Below are 21,745 nucleotides of genomic sequence, written 5' to 3'. Positions count from 1 at the left end.
TTGGAGGCCGGCTCCATGCATTTGAAAGCCATTAATCCAAGCCCCAGCTGGATGTTTGTTCTGAGCAAAAAAGGGCTCAGGTTTCAGTCTTGCACTGCAGTGGTTTGTGCCATTTCCTGAGTTTCCAGCGGGAGGGGGCTGGTGGGAGCAGAAAGTTCCTCCTCTCTCCTGCTCTTTCTCTGCTTTGCTCTCTGGAAACACAAGAGGAAATGTTGGATGATCATTCTCCAAATATTTCTGGATTGCAGATGCTTCTGTGGTGCACATTTCCTTGCAAATCACAAACCTTAGGTACAGTAAGGTGGGACTTGCAGGTGGTGATTCGAAACCACTGGTGGATTTGCTTTACTGATTCAGATTTGATGTTACCAGGTGTTGGTCTCACCACAAACCTGAAAATGTGGAGATATTTCTTACGTCTCTGCATATACATGTATTTATTCCACAAATTGATGTAATTCTCCTGATGTCTGAACAAACTCGTGTTAGAAGTCACAGATCCCAGCTGCTGCAAAGACAGCGTTATGTTGAAGGCACCTGTGCTCATTGGGTCATGAATCACAGCATCTGTCAATAGAAAGGCTTTAGGAACAGGGGGCCTCCCATGGAAAGGCAGTGCTGTGCTCCAGCTGGCCTTTGCCACTGCACCAGGATGGCAGATTAGTTTGAAGGGGTTTTATTATTGTGTGTGCCTTTCTCCAATAAAAAGGGAAGGTGCTGAGGTTCCTTCCATCCAGTGAAATGGGGCACGCTGTTTCTGACGGCTCGTTTTCCGTTTGTTTGCAGTTCCTACTTCACCTCCCAAGGATGTGACTGTGGTGAGCAAAGAGGGAAAGCCTCGGACCATCATTGTGAACTGGCAGCCTCCGTCCGAAGCCAACGGCAAAATTACAGGTGCAGTTTGCGTGAGCTCTAAAGGCAGATAGAGGATAGCTTGTTAAGAGCAGAATGTAATCTGCATAACTATGTGAACATGTTCCATACTTCATTTAGCCCGGAGCTATCCAAGGGTTCAATATCATCTTTGCTGATCTCTTTAGTGGCTCAGATTAATTATTTACTTTTGTACCTAGTAAAAATATAATAAGATATAAACTGTAACTGCAGTGTACAATGGGAGTTGAACCAGAAATATAATTGAAGGTTTAAATGTCTCAATAACCTTTGCCTTCATCGGCCTGCGCTGTTCTAACCATGTGCCTCCAGAAATTTGTCTGTAATGCACCCGGCCTGTCAGGATCTTATTTAGAAGACTCTGTCCCAGAGCACTTTGTCATCTTTCTGCCATAGCTGTGGTGCAGAACAGACTTGGAGCCTGCTTATTACTCCCCTGACATAATCATTAGGAGCAAACTGTTATTTGACTTGGTAACTGCATCACTTTCGTGTCGGATAAATCATTTATGGAGAACACTAATTACTGTTACCTTTCAGGAAGCGTTCTGTTTGGATTCCGTTTCTGAGGGCTTTCTGAAATAATTCACTTCAATTTTCCTTTTTTTCCCCCCCTGCTTAAAGCAGATTTTATTGGCATATAGTTTGCAGTGTGTGATTTTGCTTTTGTCGTCAGAATTCAGTGCAGAACCAAACCCTTGAAACCTGTCAGCAAGGGGAAAGTCTGATCACACGGTGCTGTAGCCCACGTTCTAGACAGGAGACACAGTGAATCTGAGTCCTCTGAAAGGCAGGATGATGGAGATGCTGCACTCAGTACGAACAGTAAAATCATGAGCGTTGTTGTAAGACAGCATCATCAAGTATTTAATTACAATAATTTAAGTATTATATAAAGAAAAGACCCCAGGAGAGCAAAGTGGCACTGAGCTCGTAGCACAGAGGCTGCAGGTAAGAGCTGTAACACGGATACAACTTGAGCAGAGCAGCCCTTGCTCTGTGTGCCATGCCTGAGCCATTGCTGTCTGTGTGCACTGGCAGCTGTTCAGATTTCCTCTCTTCTCTGTATGAAGCCGATTCTGGGTTACTTTATTATCAGCAAGGTGTTTCCTCTGTATGGGAAGGAGGATTTGAGCAGAGCAACAAGGGCCTTAATCTTAAGTGCAGGTTAAAGGACATGCTCACTAGCAACCAGTGAGGTCATTGAGGCAGGTGTGAAACATAAGGCTCAAAGAACCCTTGGTTATATCTGTATGCTCTTAAAAAGATAAGCCTGTCACTTTACATCCTGTGTGTACGTGGAGAAGGGAAGGCAGTGTACAAAGAGATCAGCATTTCCTTACACAGTGTGATTAGTGAGATGATCTCACACGTCTTCCTTCCCAGTAAGAAAATGTCTGTACTGTGAAGCAGAACCTTGCAGTTATTCCTACGTGTTTCCATTCAATATGTAGCATGTATTAGAGCTCTGTTTTTCTAAAACATGCACGTCCATAGGTGAGTGGTGAGCCCACCAAGGATAAGATTCAGATTGCCAAGGGTGGGATTTTGGGGACGTGGGAGCTGAGTGCCCTCTGCTGGAGAAAGCCACTGCCAGTGAGAGAAACAGGGTCTTGAGTAATTAATTACTGATTAACCCAACTCAGTTGGTTCTGAGCACTGGTACCAGAAGTGCTGTGCAGTGATGGAATTCCACGCACTCCATAACACGTCTGTGGGTACTTGTCTTTTCAACGCTTGTTTTTGTTTGATGAGGATGGGATGGATGGAAAATACTGAAATGTGCTAGTCTGGATTCCAGATGCTCTTACATCATTATAATTGCTGACTAATTAGTACAGTCATGAGTAAACTCAGTAGTCTTGTGCCACTATGCTATAAATAATGCTTTCAGCTGTCGCCGTGTGTGTGTGTTGTCCCTTTGGAGACAAGTTGCAGATTTGTTCCTTTGTGTTTCCACTACATGTAGCAAGTTATTAAATCTACCCCCAGTGGTTGACTGTGCTGCCAAGGGAAGAAATTAAGCATGCCAGACCTACAGCTGGTGTTTCAGGTGTCACCCATGCCATAGTGATTGCTGGGACGTACGTGAATTTAGGCTATCAGCAAGGCTTCCCATTGCTTCCATGAACTGGAGGGTGCTACACAGAGCCTGACTTCCCTTTCCTTCTGTAACCCCCATGGACAGAAGGCCTGTGGCACAGGGGAAGCAGCAATTTATCATAGAATCGTATAGAATGGCCTGGGTTGAAAAGGAGCACAATGCTCATCTGGTTCCAACCCCCTGCTGTGTGCAGGGTCGCCAACCACCAGACCAGGCTGCCCAGAGCCACATCCAGCCTGGCTGTGAATGCCTGCAGGGATGGGGCATCCACAGCCTCCTTGGGCAATTTGTGCATGAGGCTTCTGAGCTAGCCCTGTATTTTTGCAAATCAACGCCAAGGGCTGCGTGCTCTGTGTGGCAGAACTTGCCAAGCTTTTACTTCGCTGTGGTTTGTATTTGCAGTATAATAACACATCACTCACTCTTCCCATACTTTTTTTTTGAGGACCTGCAAGATAGCTTCAGTTCTCTTCAGATTGTTTTCTTTGTTAAGAAACTGAAAAGTAGTGCTAATCGCATTAGTTGTGTCTAATACCAACTCATAAACGCACTTTCTTGAGCTGTGCATGGGAATGTTCTGATGTTTCAAGGTTAGCGATTTTCTCTAAGTATTAATACTTGGAGGATGTATTGAGAAGAGTAGCTTTATGTTATTTTACATTATTTAGTCCAGGAACAGATAGAGATGGAAATGAGGAATTCATCCATACTTTATGAGCAGTGGTCAAAAATAATATTGATATTCTAAGTGGATTTTTTCCTCTCAACGTACTTCTGAACAGCTTAACATTTAAGAGGGAAGGCTGTCTGATACATGAATGCATCCCTAGTCTTTGAAAATGTAAGAACACACTTTCAAAAACCCATAATCGTTTGGTTGTGCAAATATCATTAATAGTCAATAGAACTCTTGCTGTTAGATCTTACGACTATCGTGTTCTTTTATGTGTAAAATCCTTTTGTTTCCTTCTTTTGAATAGGGTACATCATTTACTACAGTACAGACGTGAATGCTGAGATACATGACTGGGTGATTGAGCCCGTCGTGGGGAACAGGCTGACCCACCAGATACAGGAGCTGACCCTCGACACGCCGTATTACTTCAAAATTCAGGCCCGCAACTCGAAGGGCATGGGGCCCATGTCTGAGGCCGTCCAATTCAGGACCCCTAAAGGTAAGTATCACCTGCATCCAAATAGCTTCACATGGTCTGAATGCCACATCTCAGAGGGTAGGACACCAAGCAGCACAAATTTTATACTTAAGCTGAAAAGAAGTTGATGAAGTTTGATTAGAATAGAATTTTCTCTCTGATTGCTCTTGCATGTAGTTAATACATATGCAAATTTTGCTCAACTATTTGCTTATTTGTGTTATTCCCAGTGAGAAGCTGGCCCGTAGGGCATCTAATTATTAGAGGGCCCAAGTCCCACGTGTGCATTTTAAAAAACAAGTTTCTAGTTGCTTTCAGGCTTGAGGTCCTGCGTGTCACATGCTTGTGATGCAGCAGTCCAAAGCAGCCGGAGCTGGGGAGCACCAACCAGCTCATGGGGATGTGGTGGAGCTGCAGTGACACAGCAGGCTTTCTAATCCAGGAGTGCTTGCTAACTGGTGAGCTGGCATAAGCATCTCACATCCCTGGGGGAAAAAAAAAGCAAGAAGAGGTAAAAGATAGAAATGGTAACAGTGCTTTCTCTGTGTAACTGTGGTTAAAAATTTAGAGCTTAATGCCAACAAGTCCATTTATGCTGTGTGAAAGTTGAAATTCCGTCTCTCGCTGCTTCAAGCCTTGTGATGTTTCTCTTGTTTTTTCCTTCCCTGTGCTTTTCCCACTAGCTGAATCCTCAGATAAAATGCCTAATGATCAAGGTAAATGAACAGCCGTGCTTTCTCTCTTACTCCATCCTTTCCACGTGTTGTTTTCCTTTCCATGTGCTGTTGCATCTCCTAAATTAAACAAGAATCTGCTGCTCTAAATATAAATATAATTCAAGTTCCTGTTGTGCTTTTAATAGTGGAATAACTGGAAACTCTATTTGTGGTTCGAGTGTTGGGAATATAAAGTGGCCTCTGTAGTCAGATGTCACATGAATGGACAAGTGGGTAATGCCAGAGGTGAATCATTCTGTCAAAATGAATTTGGATGAAGTGATGTTCCAACTAGCTTCTGCCCATGGATGCGAGATCTCAGTGTATAGAGGAGGAAGATCAGACAGCTATCTAATTAGCACAAGTGCTGTTTTGTGAGCTCTACATCTATAATTATTTTTGTAATAAAGGAAAGTGTGTCTGCTCTAGAAACCCTTTTTTCTGTGAGATTCTGCTTGGCAGCTCATTTAGACTCCAGTCTCCTGAAGAGCACAGCATTAGCTACTAACAGCCTTAGTGCTCCCTTGAAAAAATGGTAGCTTTGAGTTTCCTGCCTTGCATTATACAGCAAATGTCCCAGGGCTATTTTTGCTTTCTTCCAAAAAAGCTGCAAGCCTAATGAAAAGGGGAAGAATTAGTCTAAAGGGATGAGGCTAAAAGGACTTTGGCAAGCAGCTTAGACATACAATTAAACAGATCCTGACAGGGTTTGAGAATGAGCTTTTCTTAACTCGCTTTCAATCTGTTTAGAAGTAATTTCTTAAATATGCTTTTACCTTCTCTGTACTAACTGATGTTGATAGTAGGCAGTTATGGAGCAATTTCTTACCCAGATTCATAACATAGATGCTGCCTGAGGTGCAGGCTTGTCTGAGGGAAGCAAATGCTCCCTGTTCTCCACTGCAGCAGGAATGGAACAGGGAAAGATTAAGAGGGTTTACCCAAAAGTTGCCGTTTCCTCTTCTGCACTCATCTTCTAACTTCATTTCAGCAGACAACTGAGTTCTCACCAACGTTATCATCCTGAAGTGACATTTTCTTCTACTAACAATTGGATTAATGTTTATAAACGTATATGATTTATACATCATGAATGCCAAGGGAGTTTTGTTTCAGGATTCCTGTAAGAGAGGGTGGAGATGATAAATCATGGCAATAGGTTAAATGTAGAAAAGAAGAACACAAGCAGAACACATGCTTGGTGACAAGATCTGTACCTACAGAGCTGTGTCCTTCAGGAAATACCAGACAGGTTGCTCAAGACTGGGAGGAACAAGCTGCAGTGGGACTGAGGCTCTGAGCTTGATGGTTCTGTCTTGCTTCTCCCCTCTTTCAGGGTTGTTCTTTTGCACTAAGCACCCTGAATTGTTCTTCCACACACTCAAGTAACACAGAGCTTGTATTAGGAGGAGTTGCTGGCTGTTGCTGTCGGGCTGCAGGGCCTTTGTCTAGTAGAAGAGCAACAGTTAAGGCATCTTGTCCTAGTAAAACTAACCTAAAGTAGCACAAAATGAAAGCAAGTTTGCCTGGGTGCAGACAACTGTATCAAGTTCAGGTGAATTTGAACTTGATACAGAAGGGAATGGAGAACCTCAGCATCAAAGTGAGCTGCTGGAAAAGGCTGATTGATGGCCATAGAGGCAGTGCAGTGTGTGTGTGCTTGGCTTGGGCATATCCCAACATTTTCAGCACCTAACTAGGATTTGCATCCTTTGTCACTGATGCACCCACGTGGGGGTGGCGTGGCAGTGAGCACAGAGCCCTGATGAGCTGAACTGACTGCAGCTGCCACGTGGTCCCTGCTGGTCTGGGCAGGTGACTGTGCATCTCTCATTATCTACTCCATCATCCTGTGTCATCTGTTAACTTGAGTAGCAATTATTTTAATTTTCCTTCCCAGTGTTATTAAGGATATTGAATTATACTTGGTGAGCTCAGGTCTTTACAGAACCTCATTAGAAATATCCCTTGTGAACAATGATTCTGCAATTATAATTCTTATTCTTATCAGCTAATTAGTTGTTAATCTTGTTAATAGGTGCCACATTGCTTTTTTATTAGGCTATTTTTAACAAAGCATTGCACAGTGCTTGGCAAAATGTTTTATAGAAGTCTAAAGATAGCATGTCTGCATAGTTACTAATGATGTTTACAGTCAGATGTTCGTTGGAAATACCTGCTTCCATCCAACAGAAAGATGGACATGAAGCATGCCACCGTCTCTGGCTGTTGGCTGCTCCGTGACCTTGCCCACACCAAGGCCCCACCTGCTGCATTACACCTGCACAGGGCTGTCTATTAGTCTTTTTCAAACCTAACCAAGTTAGCTGTATTGCCTCTGAGCTCCTCTGGAGCTCTGCATGTCTTCAGGGTTGGGCTGGGACAGAGAAATCACCTCACTGTTTTTTCCACATCCTTTCAGTGTAAGTGACCTGGCCATATAGATCAAAATACATTAAATACAAGCTGCTTACAGTTCTGTTTAATTCATTTCATCTGTCCAGTGCTTCAAAGTGAGAACGTGCTTCAGCTCAGTGCTGTGTCCTCGCTGGACTGACAGCTCCTAGTGGTCATTGCCATTACACAGTTGTCCTGCAATACATCTTTTCCATTATTTGAGACAGCACCTAACTTCTCACTGTAAACACGTATAATTTCTTCTTAGTGGCCTCATTGGGGTTCATCTAGTTTTCCTGCTGGTACCTTCTGCTGTTCTCACCATGTTCTTATCAGTTGTCTAAGTTACAGACTTTGACGCGAGGCTCATAATTTCCATTTCACGTACATCCTTTTACATTTAGTATTTGTTGTTTAGAGTGGATTTTTCACCTGGGAAAACCCTTCTTCCAGTTATGAAAGTGCTGCATTTGAGGACTTTTGTTTTATGTGGTTTGGGACTTCTGTGTGTATTCTTGTGTATCCTGAATTAATTAACCTGTAAGGGAAGGTTGTTCCTGGCACGGTATGGTTCTCTTATATGTGTGGTAATTTTGCATTAGTGCATTCTACTGAAAACACAAAACAACAAAAGAAGCTGGATTTTTTTTTCTCCAGAAGCATTTTAGTGATGCTTCATTGTCAGTTGTGGAAATGTGGAACAAGGGGAAGAGAATGGGGAGAAGTTCAAAGCAGGCCTGAGTGCCTAGGCAGGGACTTAACACTTACAGCACTTTGCTTCCTCGCTTAATGTAATTAAGGATTAGGAAGAGGAACCTGTATAATTACTGCTTCAATATGATTAACTGTACGAGTGTGGTAAAGCCATTTGTCTCAATATATACCTGTGTATTACTGCAAATAATTGTTATTATATTTTTTAAGATGGAACAACGGGCTGCGCAGGAAACCAATTATTAAACAGCTCTTCTGAAGTGGTTCCCTCCTTGGAGGAGCACCTTTTGTGCAGGGGGGGAAAGTGCTCACAGCAGTTGGGAAAGAAGTTCTGAAAGAGCTGCCTTAGAGCGCTGCAGCGTGTGGGAGGTGTGGGTGTGCGTGGATGTGGAGGTGCAGATGGAATTACCACCTGTGTGACTTTTCCAGCTTCGGGATCTGCAGGGAAAGGAAGCCGCCCGGTGGACGTGGGGCCGGACTACAAACCCCCGCTCAGCGGTAGGTGTGCCGTGCCGTGCTGTTCCGGAGTGACAGCACACTGCTCCCAGCCCTCAGCAGATCTCTCTCTGTAACTTTTTGCTCTTTATGACATGAGCTGTTCCCACTCAAGAAATCGTATCACACTTCTTTCAAAGCACTCCTGCCTACTGCATGTGGTATTTGGAAGAAATACCTTCACGGGCGTTTGCGTTTCAGTCTGACAGCGGATCTTGTTCTCTGCTTAGTTTTAAATGGCTGCTGTAGAGCGCAAGTGTAAAATTAATTCAGTAAGAACATACCAGGAAGGAGAAAAACCATCTTAACCCCTTCTCCTTATTAGCGCTGTGCATTGTGGCAGCCCTGCCCTGCGGTAGCACTCATTAGCATTACATAAAATGTGTTTTCCTTTGGAGGAGAGTGCCTGCAGTTGAATACTGATAGGATTTGTGTGATTACTGGGTCCGAAGGAATGCCCGCATTGTTTTGGTTCTAGCAAGGTCCCGTGTTAACTCCTCAGACTCTAAACTATTGGATTTCCTTATGGCAGCTGTTTGAGAAGGGGAACTTGAAATTTTATAGACTGTTGGTTGGAAGTGAATCAATTAAGTGCCTTATGCATGTAACAGTAGTACAGAAACACAGTTTGTGAATAACGAAAGAATTAGTAAGCGTTTCAAGAGAATTCCATCTGGCTCACTCCACTCATCTTTATTTCCCAGCCTGGATCAGTGCCCCTTGCTTCTGATGGGGATCTTCTCCAAGCCTTTAAGATAAATAACCCCTCTCTCCCTGCTCCACAGGCAGTAACAGTCCCCATGGAAGTCCGACCTCTCCCTTGGATAGCAACATGCTTCTTGTCATCATAGTGTCTGTTGGGGTCATCACCATTGTGATAGTGGTCATCGTCGCCGTTTTCTGCACTCGTCGTACCACTTCTCACCAAAAAAAGTAAGCTGTCTGGGTGGCACTCGGCCCCCTATCTTTCTCCTTTAATTCCAGGCAATCCGTCCTTTATGATGGTTCAGAATTTTTTACTTTGAAGTCTAGAGGGCTGTAGAAACCATGTGCTGAGATCCAAATAATAATGCAGTGCTGGAATGTGAGTTTGAGTTCCGGTGTTCAGAAGATAACCTAGCTGTACTGGTGGATGTTATGGTGGAGATGATGATGATGTTCTTCTGCTTTTCCTAATCAGCATTTCAGAATTTGCAGCTATCAGTGGTTTACAGAACTGAACAATGCTTTCATATAGACCTGCACCTCTTCCTTTCTGAAGATAAATTATTGTTTAAAATACTATGCTGGGATTATCTTGCATTCCTTTTCAACTCTGTATGTTTGCGAGTAATGACACCAACCTTTGATGGGTGTCCTGCTGCAAGCTCAGATGGTCATTTGAGAGCTGGCATCTCTTGTTACGCAGCTTCCATTGCTGCTTGCACCAGGATCAGAGGCAGAACCAATTCAGACAGGGCAGCATGCTGGCCTAGCTCCTGTGTTTCTAGTCCTGAGCATCTGTGTGAGATCAGCGGCTCAGGCACATTCTCACTTCTGTTCGTAGCGCGTATTTCACTGTGTGGAGCAGGTTTCCAAGCTGTGAATGGTAGTATCTAATTTTTAGATAGATGACTGGAGTAGAACCTGATGTGGGATTCTGTAGAGCAGTACTGCAGAATCCTAAATATAGGTGTGTATCTGACTTCTGCCCTCATTTTGGTGACAGAAATGATGCTTCCACTCATGGGCTCTTGAATGTTGTTTCTGCACGTTCTTTCAAAGAACTGAAGAGAACTCAATTGTTTTAGAATATGAAGAGGTTCTTTTATGCAAAACAAAGTTTTAAGAAAGCGATGATAGTCAAACTTCTAAGATAATCTCCACTTGTTTTGCTCAATCTGAACCATTCTGCAAAACTGCAAATCCTTTCAGAATGGAATGTGGTCAGGTATCTGAGCCACATATGCCAGCCATGTCTGGCAACTGCCCTGCCTGAAAGGGACACCTTTCTCTGTCATTGCCAAGGTCTGAAGTGAGTATGTGGGCAGTACAGTGCAAGAGCTCTAAATTTCAATTTCCCAAAAACCCTTCTTGTCAAATGTGGAACAAGGAGCCTCACATGTGCTGTGGTTAGTTGTGTCTAGTCTGAACAGCAGTAAAATGAACGTTCTTGTCATTAGTCTTCAGGTTAACCATGCTATTGGGGCAGTGAGCTATTTCCACGCTCTTGTAGCTATTGTTTGAGGTTGTTTGTAAGCCCTGGAGTACAGCACAGCATGGTGTATGTGCACTTCATGCTTAGAATATTCCCTCAATAGCTATAAGCACTGGAAACTTAATCTTTGTTAATGGAAGCTTAGACTTCCATTGTGTGTATGGCACAGTTCTGCAGTATGTGTACCATTTGAGAGAGAATTCTGCATCAGAGTATGCAGAATATGCAGGGCTATGCTCTGAGATGCCAGATGTGCTTATATGTAAAATTCAAAGCTTCCTGCCCAGTGGGTGGCTTTCGCTCAGCTGGATGCAAGATCAGAAAGAAATCTCAATGAAAATTTGCCTTTTTCCACCAAGTGAAGGGAAGCATACATCTAAGAACATTTTATTTGTTTTCCTCCCAAGGAAACGGGCTGCCTGCAAATCAGTGAATGGGTCCCACAAGTACAAAGGGAATTCCAAAGATGTCAAGCCTCCTGACCTTTGGATCCATCATGAAAGACTGGAGCTAAAACCCATTGATAAATCTCCAGATCCCAATCCGATCATGACAGATACCCCAATCCCTCGCAACTCCCAGGACATCACCCCAGTTGATAATTCCATGGACAGCAATATTCACCAAAGGCGGAACTCCTACAGAGGTGAGCCATCAGCAAGTACTTTGATCCTGAGTGTTAAAATATATTTTACTATATCTGGCAAAATCTCTTTATTCAAGTTTTCTAGGCCATCGTATTTCTTTGTTCTTAATTTCCAAGTAGTTAATTTGCCTCATGCTTAGTTTATAAGGCTCTGTGCAAAGGAAGAATCACGTGTTTTAGTGAGAAAACGGAAGCACGAGCATTGGATGATTTTTCCTTCCGTAAAAACTGATCGGTTTTCAGTAGTTTGTGTAACAAGTGCGTGCAGTCAAGCATGCAGTCTGTCTGTGCTAGCCTGATGGCCTTGAGAGCCCTTCCAGTGCCCAGTAAGCTTTACATTAACTGTCCTCCTCCTGGTGAAGGATAGAAAAGCTGGTTTTGTCCATTGCGAGTCACAGAAATGCTTCCCAACAGGAGAGCCCTCCTACACACCCAGAAATAATGAGAGGAGGATTGAAATCATTTTGGTATGGTATCACAGAAGTCTTGCTGCCATGCAAAATAACCTTCATTATTCTTCCTCCAGGGCATGAGTCGGAGGACAGCATGTCCACGCTGGCAGGAAGAAGGGGGATGAGGCCCAAGATGATGATGCCTTTTGATTCTCAGCCACCTCAGCGTAAGTCTACAGCCCACCTCGCTGCCTTGGAACCGGGAGCACTCAAACAAGCCGTGTTGATATGTATGCACACACACCCACACTGACTTCATCTCTGACTTAGAATCTCCTAAGTAATTCTCCCATATCTGCAATGGAAACGGTTCAAAGAAAGCATCCCAAATCCCCTGTTGTGAAGGCAGTGTTTGAGCGAGCAGGTGGTGTACTGCAAAAGGGGGGTGAATTAGGAACGTGTCCAGCAGTTTGTCTCAGACTTCAGCAGTGGCAATTGCAGGTGCTTTTTAGGGAGATGTGAGCCTGGCTGCTTTTTGTGGTCCATCCTCTTTGTGTTCTGCCAGCTGCAACACAGGAGCTGTAGAGGATACGTTGCCACCAAGAGTTCTGTGGTCTAGTTACTGACCTGCTGAACAGGTCTAACCCCTTTCTGAATTTGCTGTCTGCTTCTAGTCTCCCATGGTAGCAAGTTCCAGACATTCAAAACGTGATGTCTCATATAGTTATTTGTATTGTATTTTTTTTAACCAATCTCTTGCTGGCTTCAACAAGTGATCTGTCGTTCTAGTATCAGGGTTGGTCAGTCTCCACTGGATTCATCTCCACCATTAGTCATCTTCTTCCCAGCCATGTAGTACAGCCTTTTGAGCCTCTCTTCATGAGGCAGCTACTCCATCCCCTTGATCCTAATCTTAAATACTTCTCTGATTGCTTCTGGGCCTGAGTCAACAACACAGATTACTGATTAAAGCTAGTCCTACCAGCACCGGTACGTGGGGAATCTCTGCTGACTCTTCTCCACCTTGAAAATGTATGGAGTTACTGGCATCGTCTTGAAACTTTCACAGGAATCACGTTCACTTTTTCCTCGATGGCCATGTTTACCTGTACCTGCATTGACCGAAACATCAAACAGAACTTTTCTCCCCGGTGCTCAGTTCCTTGTGAAGTCTTGACTAGTCTATAATTTAGAGCCCACCCTCAAGAGGCAAACAGACATCAGTATGAATGTACAGCAGAGCACAGCAGTGGCTCAGGAGCAGCTTCAGACACAACTCAGTCACCCAGTGAGGGAAGTTGAGAACTCAGCAGTGTGTCACCATGGTTGGCTCAATGCAAGGCATCCCTGTTGGTGAGATAGTTCCATAGTATACTGAGCAGAAGAAACAGCTTTGAGTTGTAATGCTGTTCTTTTTCTCCTTTTTAAAGGATACCAGAAGCCTCTGCAGTAGGTACAGCAGTACTGTTCCACAGCGTGTCTGTTACACTAATGTAGTAGAACGTGTTTCTATCACTGATGGGGTCTGAGGCTTTTCGTCTGGCAGAGCAGACTTCTAAATGAGGAGACTGTCTGGTGTTGCTTCTTATTTGTGCGCTTCCCTATCAGTTAATGATCTGTTGAGCAGAAGTGCTAACTTGTGTTTCTATTGCTTCAACAAAAATTCTTATTCTTACTATGAAATATTTTAAGCATTAGAGCATACCTCTGTTCTACAAATAATAAAACTCTGAGATGAAAAGGGTCTTTGCTAAACCTCCCAACAGCTAGACTGGAACTCAGGAGCTGAACTGTATTTCAGGAGTAATATCTGCTTTTCTTGCTTTAAAGTAAATAGTCTGATGCTTCCTGTTTTCTCCAAGTTTTACATGTATTGGGGAAGAGCAGAGGATACATTGATGCTAATCACCTTTATTCTGGTTTGTTTCTTCAAAGTTTTTCTGCTGTCAAAGCTGGGTGTCCAACAAGGCGCCTGCAGCTGATGATTTCCACAATGCATTCAGACCCCATAGAAATGCAGACTGCACGGAGTCTTCCTTTGCACTCTGATACTGATGAGTGTGTTTTTCTCCAGATGAGATACAGCACTGGACAAACACATCAGAGTACACACAGCAGCCAGTGCTGAAGCATGCTGCACAGAAGTAGCATAGCAGTGTTGTGCCTCACGCTACGTTAATTCTGTGAGAAAGGCACTCAGCAGCTTACCTGATCAGCCCCACATAGGATGGAAGATGTGCAGCTGACAGGCTTGATAGGTGCAGTGGTGGCACACGTCTTATGAAGGCAGCATATTCCAAGTGCACTGCTTGCTGGCATTCAAGCTGATCTGATGAAGCTGACAGATACGGTTGTGGATATGGTTTTTCCTTGCAGCACCAAACCTAGTTTTGACATCTTATTTTGATACCAGCTCTGCTGTGTTTGCTTGAGAAGCGTACCTGCTATTCCTGCCTTATAGAGTGCTGCTTTCACAGAGAGGAGGAGTGATTCACAGACACAGCTGGCTCAGTGCAGCAGGTCAGCACGAGGCAGAAGTAAGGCCTTCTGGTGCTCAGGGCTTGAATTTGTTCTTGTGACTTCAACATTGTCTCCTGTTTGCAAAAGCTCCAAAGACTTGCAGTAGGTTTCTGGTCAGTGAAAGCATTAAGGAATTGAGTGTCTTTTAGATACTTTTGGCAGAAGCTGTGCAGAAAACTGACATTCTGGTACATGAGGCCCTTCTCAGCAAGCAGCATAGCAGGACCATTCCCTGTGCTTAAGTCTGTGGCTGCAGATAACTTCCCACTGCTTTTTCTTCTCCCCCACTACTGTGTTCAAATTTACCTCTTATGCTAAATTAGGATAATTTAATGTTCAGTTATATTTTCATGTACAATTGTGCAACAGGAATGGCGTGTGCCTGGTGGGTCCCTGCCTTCTACAACAGGAAGACAAAACTTCTGGCAGGATGTTAGGAAGCAGAGGCCTATTCATTTTTTAACTCGCCACATTTCTTTGTTTTTGGATAGGAATTTTTTACTTCTTTGAAATTAAATGGCACATCATAGTCCTCGTGAAGGCCTGGTGGCACAATGCACTGATTTTTGAGCTGGACGGCTACGTGATTCAGATCTGATAACCCGTAATATTCATTGCAAAGTTGCCCTCAGCTTAAGCTGGATGGCAAAGTGGGATGGTGCACTTACCTTCCTGTGGGTCATTCTTCTCCCCCTTGCTGACTGGATACTGCTGTGGATAGTGTTTCAGAGCTATTACAATCTTGTTTACACTTAATTGTATGCCTTACAATGGACGTGCCTCCTACCTCACCAACACACAGGAGGACTCCTGGTGTCTCTGATGGTTGTCATCTCTGCCGTGGCTTCTGACTACACAGCTCTTACGTAGTGTTCCTCCATTTGCCAGCTCCCTGTGAGATGACGCAGCATTTCTGTCTTCCTTGAAGCTGTTGGTGACAGCACCTCATATTTTACTGTGGCCGTATCCCCTTGCAGCTCTTTCACCAGGATTGAAATCTAGCACCGGGCGCTCAGTATTCGTGTAGTTACCTGCATTTACAGGAGGCTGATAATAGAGATGGCTTTCTGTTGGGCTGACATAACGGGAGAGGGGAATCTGTTGTTACCAATAGGTGATCTCTGTGCACATTGCCTCCTCTGATCCAGTCACACATTGTGACAGGCTGGTTTCTAGGAAATGAAGGAGTCAGAGAGTTCAGGTTTGTTTAGTTGGTCTTTGAGTTCAAACTGTATTCATCAGTGCAAGGAGTCTTAACCAGGCTCACCGTCACTATGACAGGATTGTTTGTGTCTGTTCTAGAAAGTGCATTTCAAAGCCAGCATGTGTGGGGAATTTCCAGGAAAAGTTCAGAACAAATCACCCAGCACAGCCGTTTCTCCATGGTGTTGGTGGTAGCGCTGAAGTTCAGCCCTTCCCTTCTGTTTTCTGTGCTGAGACTCTTTCCTTTCAATGATGTGAAGCAGTTCAGTGTTTTATGCATTGTAAGAATTAAACTGTGTGCACGTTTTTCTCCCATGTGGGGTGTGGTGGGACTTTGCTGTTACAGCAGGAGGGTGAGGGCAAAGGATGACTTACAGTAAGTATAAAATTCGTCTGACTCAAACAGAAACAATAAAACAGGAAGATGGCAGAGGGGAAAAAAAAAAGAAGAGGTTTTTGTTTAAGTGCATTGGAGCAGAGTTTTACTAATTCTGTACAGAGGGAATGAAAAGAGCCTTGGGTGTCTTCTCCTACGCTTATTTGTCTTACATTAATTAATTAACCAAAGATGCCGCATTTAGCTGAGAAATTCAATGACAGCCAAAAATGATTTTGGAATTTGAGTTTGTGTGTCTCTTCTAGTAAGTCTAACATTTATAGCATCATGTGAAATATGTGGAAGTTCTAAAGGGAGCTGAACTTTGTTCTTCTCAAGTGCAACAGAAAGCTCTTGGAAGATGCAGCCAAGAGAGATTTTGCTGTGCAACAAAATGGAGGTGCTGCCTCTGGGGGGTTGTTCTTGTCCTGGTGGGAGCTGAACTGGAAAATTGGCACTGAAATGTTGTCTTGGTATCACGAATCTGCTGAGCAGTTGGCTCTGTTGTTCAGCAGTGCTGTGGGAGAAGGGAGGGATGTGGTGCATTTCAGTACACGCGCATGTCTGTCTGTATGTTAAGCATTTTTCTGTCTTGTGTTCATTCACAGCTGTGATTAGTGCCCATCCCATCCATTCACTCGATAACCCTCACCATCATTTCCACTCCGGCAGCCTCGCTTCTCCAACTCGCAGCTATCTCCATCACCAGGTCAGCCCGTGGCCGATGGGCACATCCATGTCCCATTCAGACAGGGCCAATTCCACAGGTGAGATACAAACGTCCAGGCAGATTTTGATTGTTATGGAACAATGAGTGAAATGTGGAAATCGAGAGCTGGAATGGAGTTTGGTCAGCCTCTGCTGGGGCCTTGTAGCAGGACCGACCCAGCTGGTACATTTCTTTCTTTTGCTGTATCTCTTTGTGCTGAATGAAAATACAGTTGTGAGGTTTTTAGATGGCAGCTGCAGTTTCACCTAGCACTGTGTTTGCTTCAGTAGGTGACCCACAGCACGTTTTCTGCTTCATTGCCAAAAAAAGACAGGGAAAAGGAATGGAGGAGAAGTTATTTCCTGTAGAGGCAGAGGGATGGGTTTAAGCACAGAGGATATCCTTGTGTTAGATTGAGCTTTCTGTAACCAGCTTCTTGTGTAGGTCAGGTATCGATCATTTCGATAGGAGATAATGCCCTTTGGAAAGGAAGTTTAATGTTTTGTACACACTTCAAACAGGAGGACTCCTTATTCTAAAGCCTTCAGCCCTGGAGTCTGAAACATCCATTTACATCCAGTTTGAGCAAGTTAATTTGATAATAACTTTCCTAATTGGTTGTGTTTAAACGCAAGAGAGGACTAAGGTCCAGGCTTTGTTCCTGGGGCTCTCTGGTTAATCTGCCTGAAGCACAATGAAAATCGTGCTGTTTCCTGTGCAGTGCTTTTCAGGCTTGAAGTGCAGCCCATCACTGCTGTTTTTGTAACACCTCCAGTGTTGTGAAAAATTCTGAAGCAACAGTATCGATAGAAAACAAGTAGGTAACATCTACAGTTGAAGTGAATTAGGAGCTTCTCTAGTTCAAGGTCTAAATTTTAATTAAGATGCCAGAGCCAAGAGAGTTGTTTCCTGTTTCCTTATGAAGGCATGCTATAAGGCTGCTGTATGCCAGCAGACAGTGTCTTAGAGGCAGAGGTCTCTTGCTCTGTTTGTACCTCTGAAGTGGCAGCTCTTGCTGTCCAGTTCTTGTCCTGCATGTGCTCTGAGTGGGCTCACGGTGTCCTGAATTCATGATGCCATCCCATTTGTCCTTTCAGCTCAGGGTGGAGCCTGCTGCCTGGCATTTCATTTTAGCTTTCAGCAAGTAAAGGGATTTGGAGTCTGTCAATCATCTTGGAAAGAGAACTGGCTCTTCTGTACGTGCTGCAGTGATACTTGTACCTATGTAACAATTCCTATACTGTGAAATACTGAAGTGTAAAATGAGAGGGAAGATTTGAGTCCCACACTGTGGTCCGAAGTGCCAACTGTGTCTTGTGACACACAGCTGTTCCAGTGCAAAACTGCTGGTTGGTGTTGTACCTGTGGCCTCCTTCTGTTCTCAAGCTTTTGTTGGTGGGCAGCTGTTGCAGTTCACCTTCAAACAGGAGAGTTGCACAGAGCCGGTGGTATTTGGTCAACTTGTGAATCCACTTCTTAGCTTAACACAGCAATCTTGGAAAAAGCGCTTGTCAACACTGCTGCTTTGTTTCCATTTGAGCACAGAGACCGTTTGTGTTCCAAAAAACAAACCACATGTTTTGGTCTGTTGTAGAATCCGTTCGGAACACACCGAGCTCTGACACCATGCCGGCCTCCTCGTCCCAGCCTTGTGCAGACCACCAGGACCCCGACAGCAGCTCGGGTGCTTACCTGGGCAGTGCACAGGAGGAGGATGCGGCCCAGAGCCTGCCCACAGCTCACGTCCGTCCATCCCACCCGCTGAAGAGCTTTGCAGTGCCAGCAGTGCCAGCAGCCGGCTCTGCCTACGACCCTGCGCTGCCCAGCACCCCGCTGCTGACCCAGCAAGGTGAGTGGGGATGGGCAGGGATGTGCGCAGATGGAGGGGATTGGAAGGAGAAAAGGGTGTGGGGTGGGGGGTGTGAGGTAAGGTAGAGTTGGGCACTGAAGTAAATCCTTTTTGTTCTCCTAACAGCTTTCTGAATGGGCAGAGAACTGGGGCCTAATTGTGTCACGATTTCTTTTAAGCTCCCTCCCATCCAGTTCACTCGGTGAAGACTGCATCGATTGGGACTTTAGGAAGAACACGGCCTCCCATGCCTGTGGTGGTTCCCAGTGCCCCTGACGTGCAGGAGACCACCAGGATGCTCGAGGACTCGGAAAGCGTAAGTACCCTGGCACTGCCAGCAGCTTCCTGGGGCAGCCTTTGTCTGTGTGATAGCTGTGAACTTCAGTAGTGACTGCAATGAGAATTCCAAAGGCAGAGGACAGTGAGACTTCTGGCTTGCACTGACTGCTGGTTGTACGTAAACCCACATAAAAACATCATAGTGCAAAAACCTTCTATGCAAGGCTGTAAATTCAGAGAATAAGCACCTAAATGTAAGCACTAGTAGTACTTTTCAAATCAGAAGATTACGTGTGACCATACCTCTATTCCTGTTTGCACAAAACAGATGCTGTGCTTCCATCTATTCTGGTCCACAGAGCCCACCAAGTCAAAACTGATAAATCTTCAGCAATATTTTGGTTGTCCCGAGGCTATTAGCTGAAAATAGAGTAATGTTCTCTAGCATTTCCTTTCTAATTTCTCTTCTTGTGCTCAGTGCTGCAGGTTTCTTGCTAGCCTTTTGCAATTACAAGAAGAGAAGAGTGAAGCCCAGATCTGTCTGTAGCAGTACTCTTGATTCTTTTCAGCACCTAATGGAGTTGCAGCCTATGCCTTTGGCTTCTATTTGCAGGAGCTATAGAAGTTCCTTGCACGTCTGATTTTTGCCTGCTTTCATTTTGCAAGCATGCTGTGCGTGGATTCTCTTAAAGCCATGCAGCTGCTGCTTATGCTGCTGCGTCGCTGCCAAGCATAGGAGTGTCACTGCAGATGAAGAACTAAGTATTGATGCCAAAATGCTTCAACATCACAGATATGTTTTTATGAGAGGAATCTGGGAAAAATGCAACAGTTGAGCTTCATTAAAAATAGGCTGCTTTTAAGAAGGGAGGACGTTTGATGCATCAGGCAAGAGCTATTTTCTTTTGAAAGTGCAAGCCAAGAAGTTCTTGTATTAGCTGTTGTGTAACTGTTGGAATGATTTTCTTATTTCCTTTTTCTCCTCTCCTTTTATCATTCTGGTGTCTTTAATTCACCCTCTTGATTGTATTCTGTAAGTGCTGGGCTAGAGATGGTATACGTGCTTGATTTGGTGCATTTTGCCCTTGTGTTGTCACTCCTTGCTGATTTATTTAGGATTGATACCAAAATACTTACAATTCATAAATAAGATTTATATTTTAAATATACTTATGCATAAATATAGCTACTGATAAATATATGTACAATATAAAGTCATTGTGCATACTTTATGCCCACTAAAATAGGAATTATAGAAGGTAGTTAGGATCAGAAAGTGATCCAGAAGGATTGAGCTTTTAGAATCACAGAATGGCTGGGTTGAAAAGGACCCCAATGACCATCCAGTTCCAACCCCTGCTGTCTGCAGGGTCACCAGCCACCAGCCAGGCTGCCCAGAGCCACATCCAGCCTGGCCCTGAATGCCTGCAGGGATGGGGCATCACAGCCTCCTTGGGCAACCTGTTCCAGTGCCTCACCACCCCCTGGGAGGAAAACTTCCTCCTGAGGATCTTTTATGAGATCCTGAAGGAATGAGTCCAATTCCATATTTATTATTTCCAGCTCACTGATATTTATTGTTGGCCAGCAGTTGGCAGATAACAGTTTTGATACAGGGCAGAACGGACTTCTGTGGTACGAAGGAATCTGTATTGCTTGGGAAACTGAACATGCCTGCAGTGTTTATCTGTGTCAGTGAAAGAAAAGGTTTGCAGCTGGAAGCAAAGGAAGGGGTGTCAGATGTCCCTGGAAGGACTCAGCATTGTAGTGTGCAGGCAGCTGAGCAGTAGCTTTCATATTAGACTCCATCCAGAGGGTCTCATAATGTGCCTCCAATGTACCAGAGCAGAAATGGTACATATGAGATGTGCTGCTCTGGGTTTGGCAAAAGCACAGCTGGTGTTGGAACACCACATGGCTTATCTTTCTACTCTGAAAACAGTGGTGAGAGAAGGAGGGGGATTTAGAGAAATGCTCCAAAAGCAAAAAAAAAAAATAAATAAAAGGAGTTGAAAGCTACACCGTACTGGGAAAGACTTGCTATGAAAAGGCTTTGGGGTGCACTTGGTGAGAGTGTCCTTAATAATAAAATTAGGAGAGCTGCTCAGTATAGCTGAAGCTAAACAGTTGAGGCTCGACATGGAGTACCATCTGTTAACAATCACAAATGATCTTTAAAAAAATTCTACAGCTGTGATGATGTTTTCAAATGACCTGCTTGGGTACACATGCAGCCATTGCCTTGAAGGAGGAATTGATACCTGGAAAACAGACAAGATGATCACAGTCTCAAAATCAGTGAAACTATGAATCACTACTGCAGAAAGCTGTGTTTAATATTTGAGTGTTGTTCCAAGGTATTAATTTCTGTAATGCAATAAATCTGCTTAGCCGTGAGTCAGAGCCACAGTCTCCACCAGCATCACTGAGCACTTCTTTCTGTTCCTTATGCCAAAGGAAGCAAAGCCCTGGCAGTAACCCTTTCCCTCTCTCACAGAGCTACGAACCAGATGAGCTGACCAAAGAGATGGCCCACCTGGAAGGACTCATGAAGGACCTTAATGCCATCACTACAGCATGACCACCTTCACCAGGACATGACTCCAGATTGTTTCACACGTCTTGGGACTCAGCCTTGGAACACAAGGAATTGTACAGTAAAAAAAAAATAAATACAGAAGAGGGACAGCACATCGAGAGCATCCCCAGGAGGCAGAGGAACCAATTGGTGCATTTGTGCTACAGCTGGTCACAGAGGAACGACCTTCCCGGCCATCATCCTGTAACAAAGTCACACCAAGCTGAGTTCCATTTACCTGCTGAGTCCATGCAGGATGGGACTGAAATCTAGCATCCAGACAAAAGGAAAGAGAGTGGACTTCATAAGTTTTATTTTTTCCTGGTCAGGTTTTGTCTCAGTGGTGTGATTGCCCTGCCTTTTCAGTGTTGGACATTCGCATTTATGTACAATTTTGTGTTTTTATCTTTTTTTTTTTTTTATATATATAAAAAGGAAAAAAATAATGTAATCAAGGAAAAAAAAAAAAAGGAGAAACTATTGTTTTTCACAGCCTAGACTGACATTTGACTGCTTGTTCTA

At 44.1% G+C, this 21,745-nt stretch overlaps 1 protein-coding gene across 2 annotated transcripts in view; it reads left to right on the top strand.

Annotated features, from left to right (window-relative positions):
* NEO1 (neogenin 1) overlaps window positions 1–21,226 on the top strand; it is a gene marked incomplete at both ends in the record, with an annotated part of 175,972 nt that extends 154,746 nt beyond the window's left edge. For both annotated transcript variants that reach the window (XM_079541027.1, XM_079541026.1), the window contains 11 exons: window positions 787–894; window positions 3,979–4,173; window positions 4,836–4,868; window positions 8,409–8,481; window positions 9,264–9,407; window positions 11,079–11,317; window positions 11,844–11,936; window positions 16,417–16,575; window positions 18,112–18,366; window positions 18,546–18,682; window positions 21,143–21,226. In XM_079541027.1, the coding sequence (XP_079397153.1) occupies window positions 787–894; window positions 3,979–4,173; window positions 4,836–4,868; window positions 8,409–8,481; window positions 9,264–9,407; window positions 11,079–11,317; window positions 11,844–11,936; window positions 16,417–16,575; window positions 18,112–18,366; window positions 18,546–18,682; window positions 21,143–21,226 (1,520 nt within the window). The remainder of the gene's footprint in view (window positions 1–786; window positions 895–3,978; window positions 4,174–4,835; window positions 4,869–8,408; window positions 8,482–9,263; window positions 9,408–11,078; window positions 11,318–11,843; window positions 11,937–16,416; window positions 16,576–18,111; window positions 18,367–18,545; window positions 18,683–21,142) is intronic.
* Between the last annotated feature and the right edge of the window lie 519 nt (window positions 21,227–21,745).

This window comes from Tetrao urogallus (assembly GCF_951394365.1).
Source record: "Tetrao urogallus genome assembly, chromosome: 11".
In the NCBI taxonomy this organism is placed as follows: Eukaryota; Metazoa; Chordata; class Aves; order Galliformes; family Phasianidae; genus Tetrao; species Tetrao urogallus.
The sequence above is the reverse complement of the archived record's forward strand: the minus strand, read 5'-3'. Positions and strand labels throughout refer to the sequence as shown.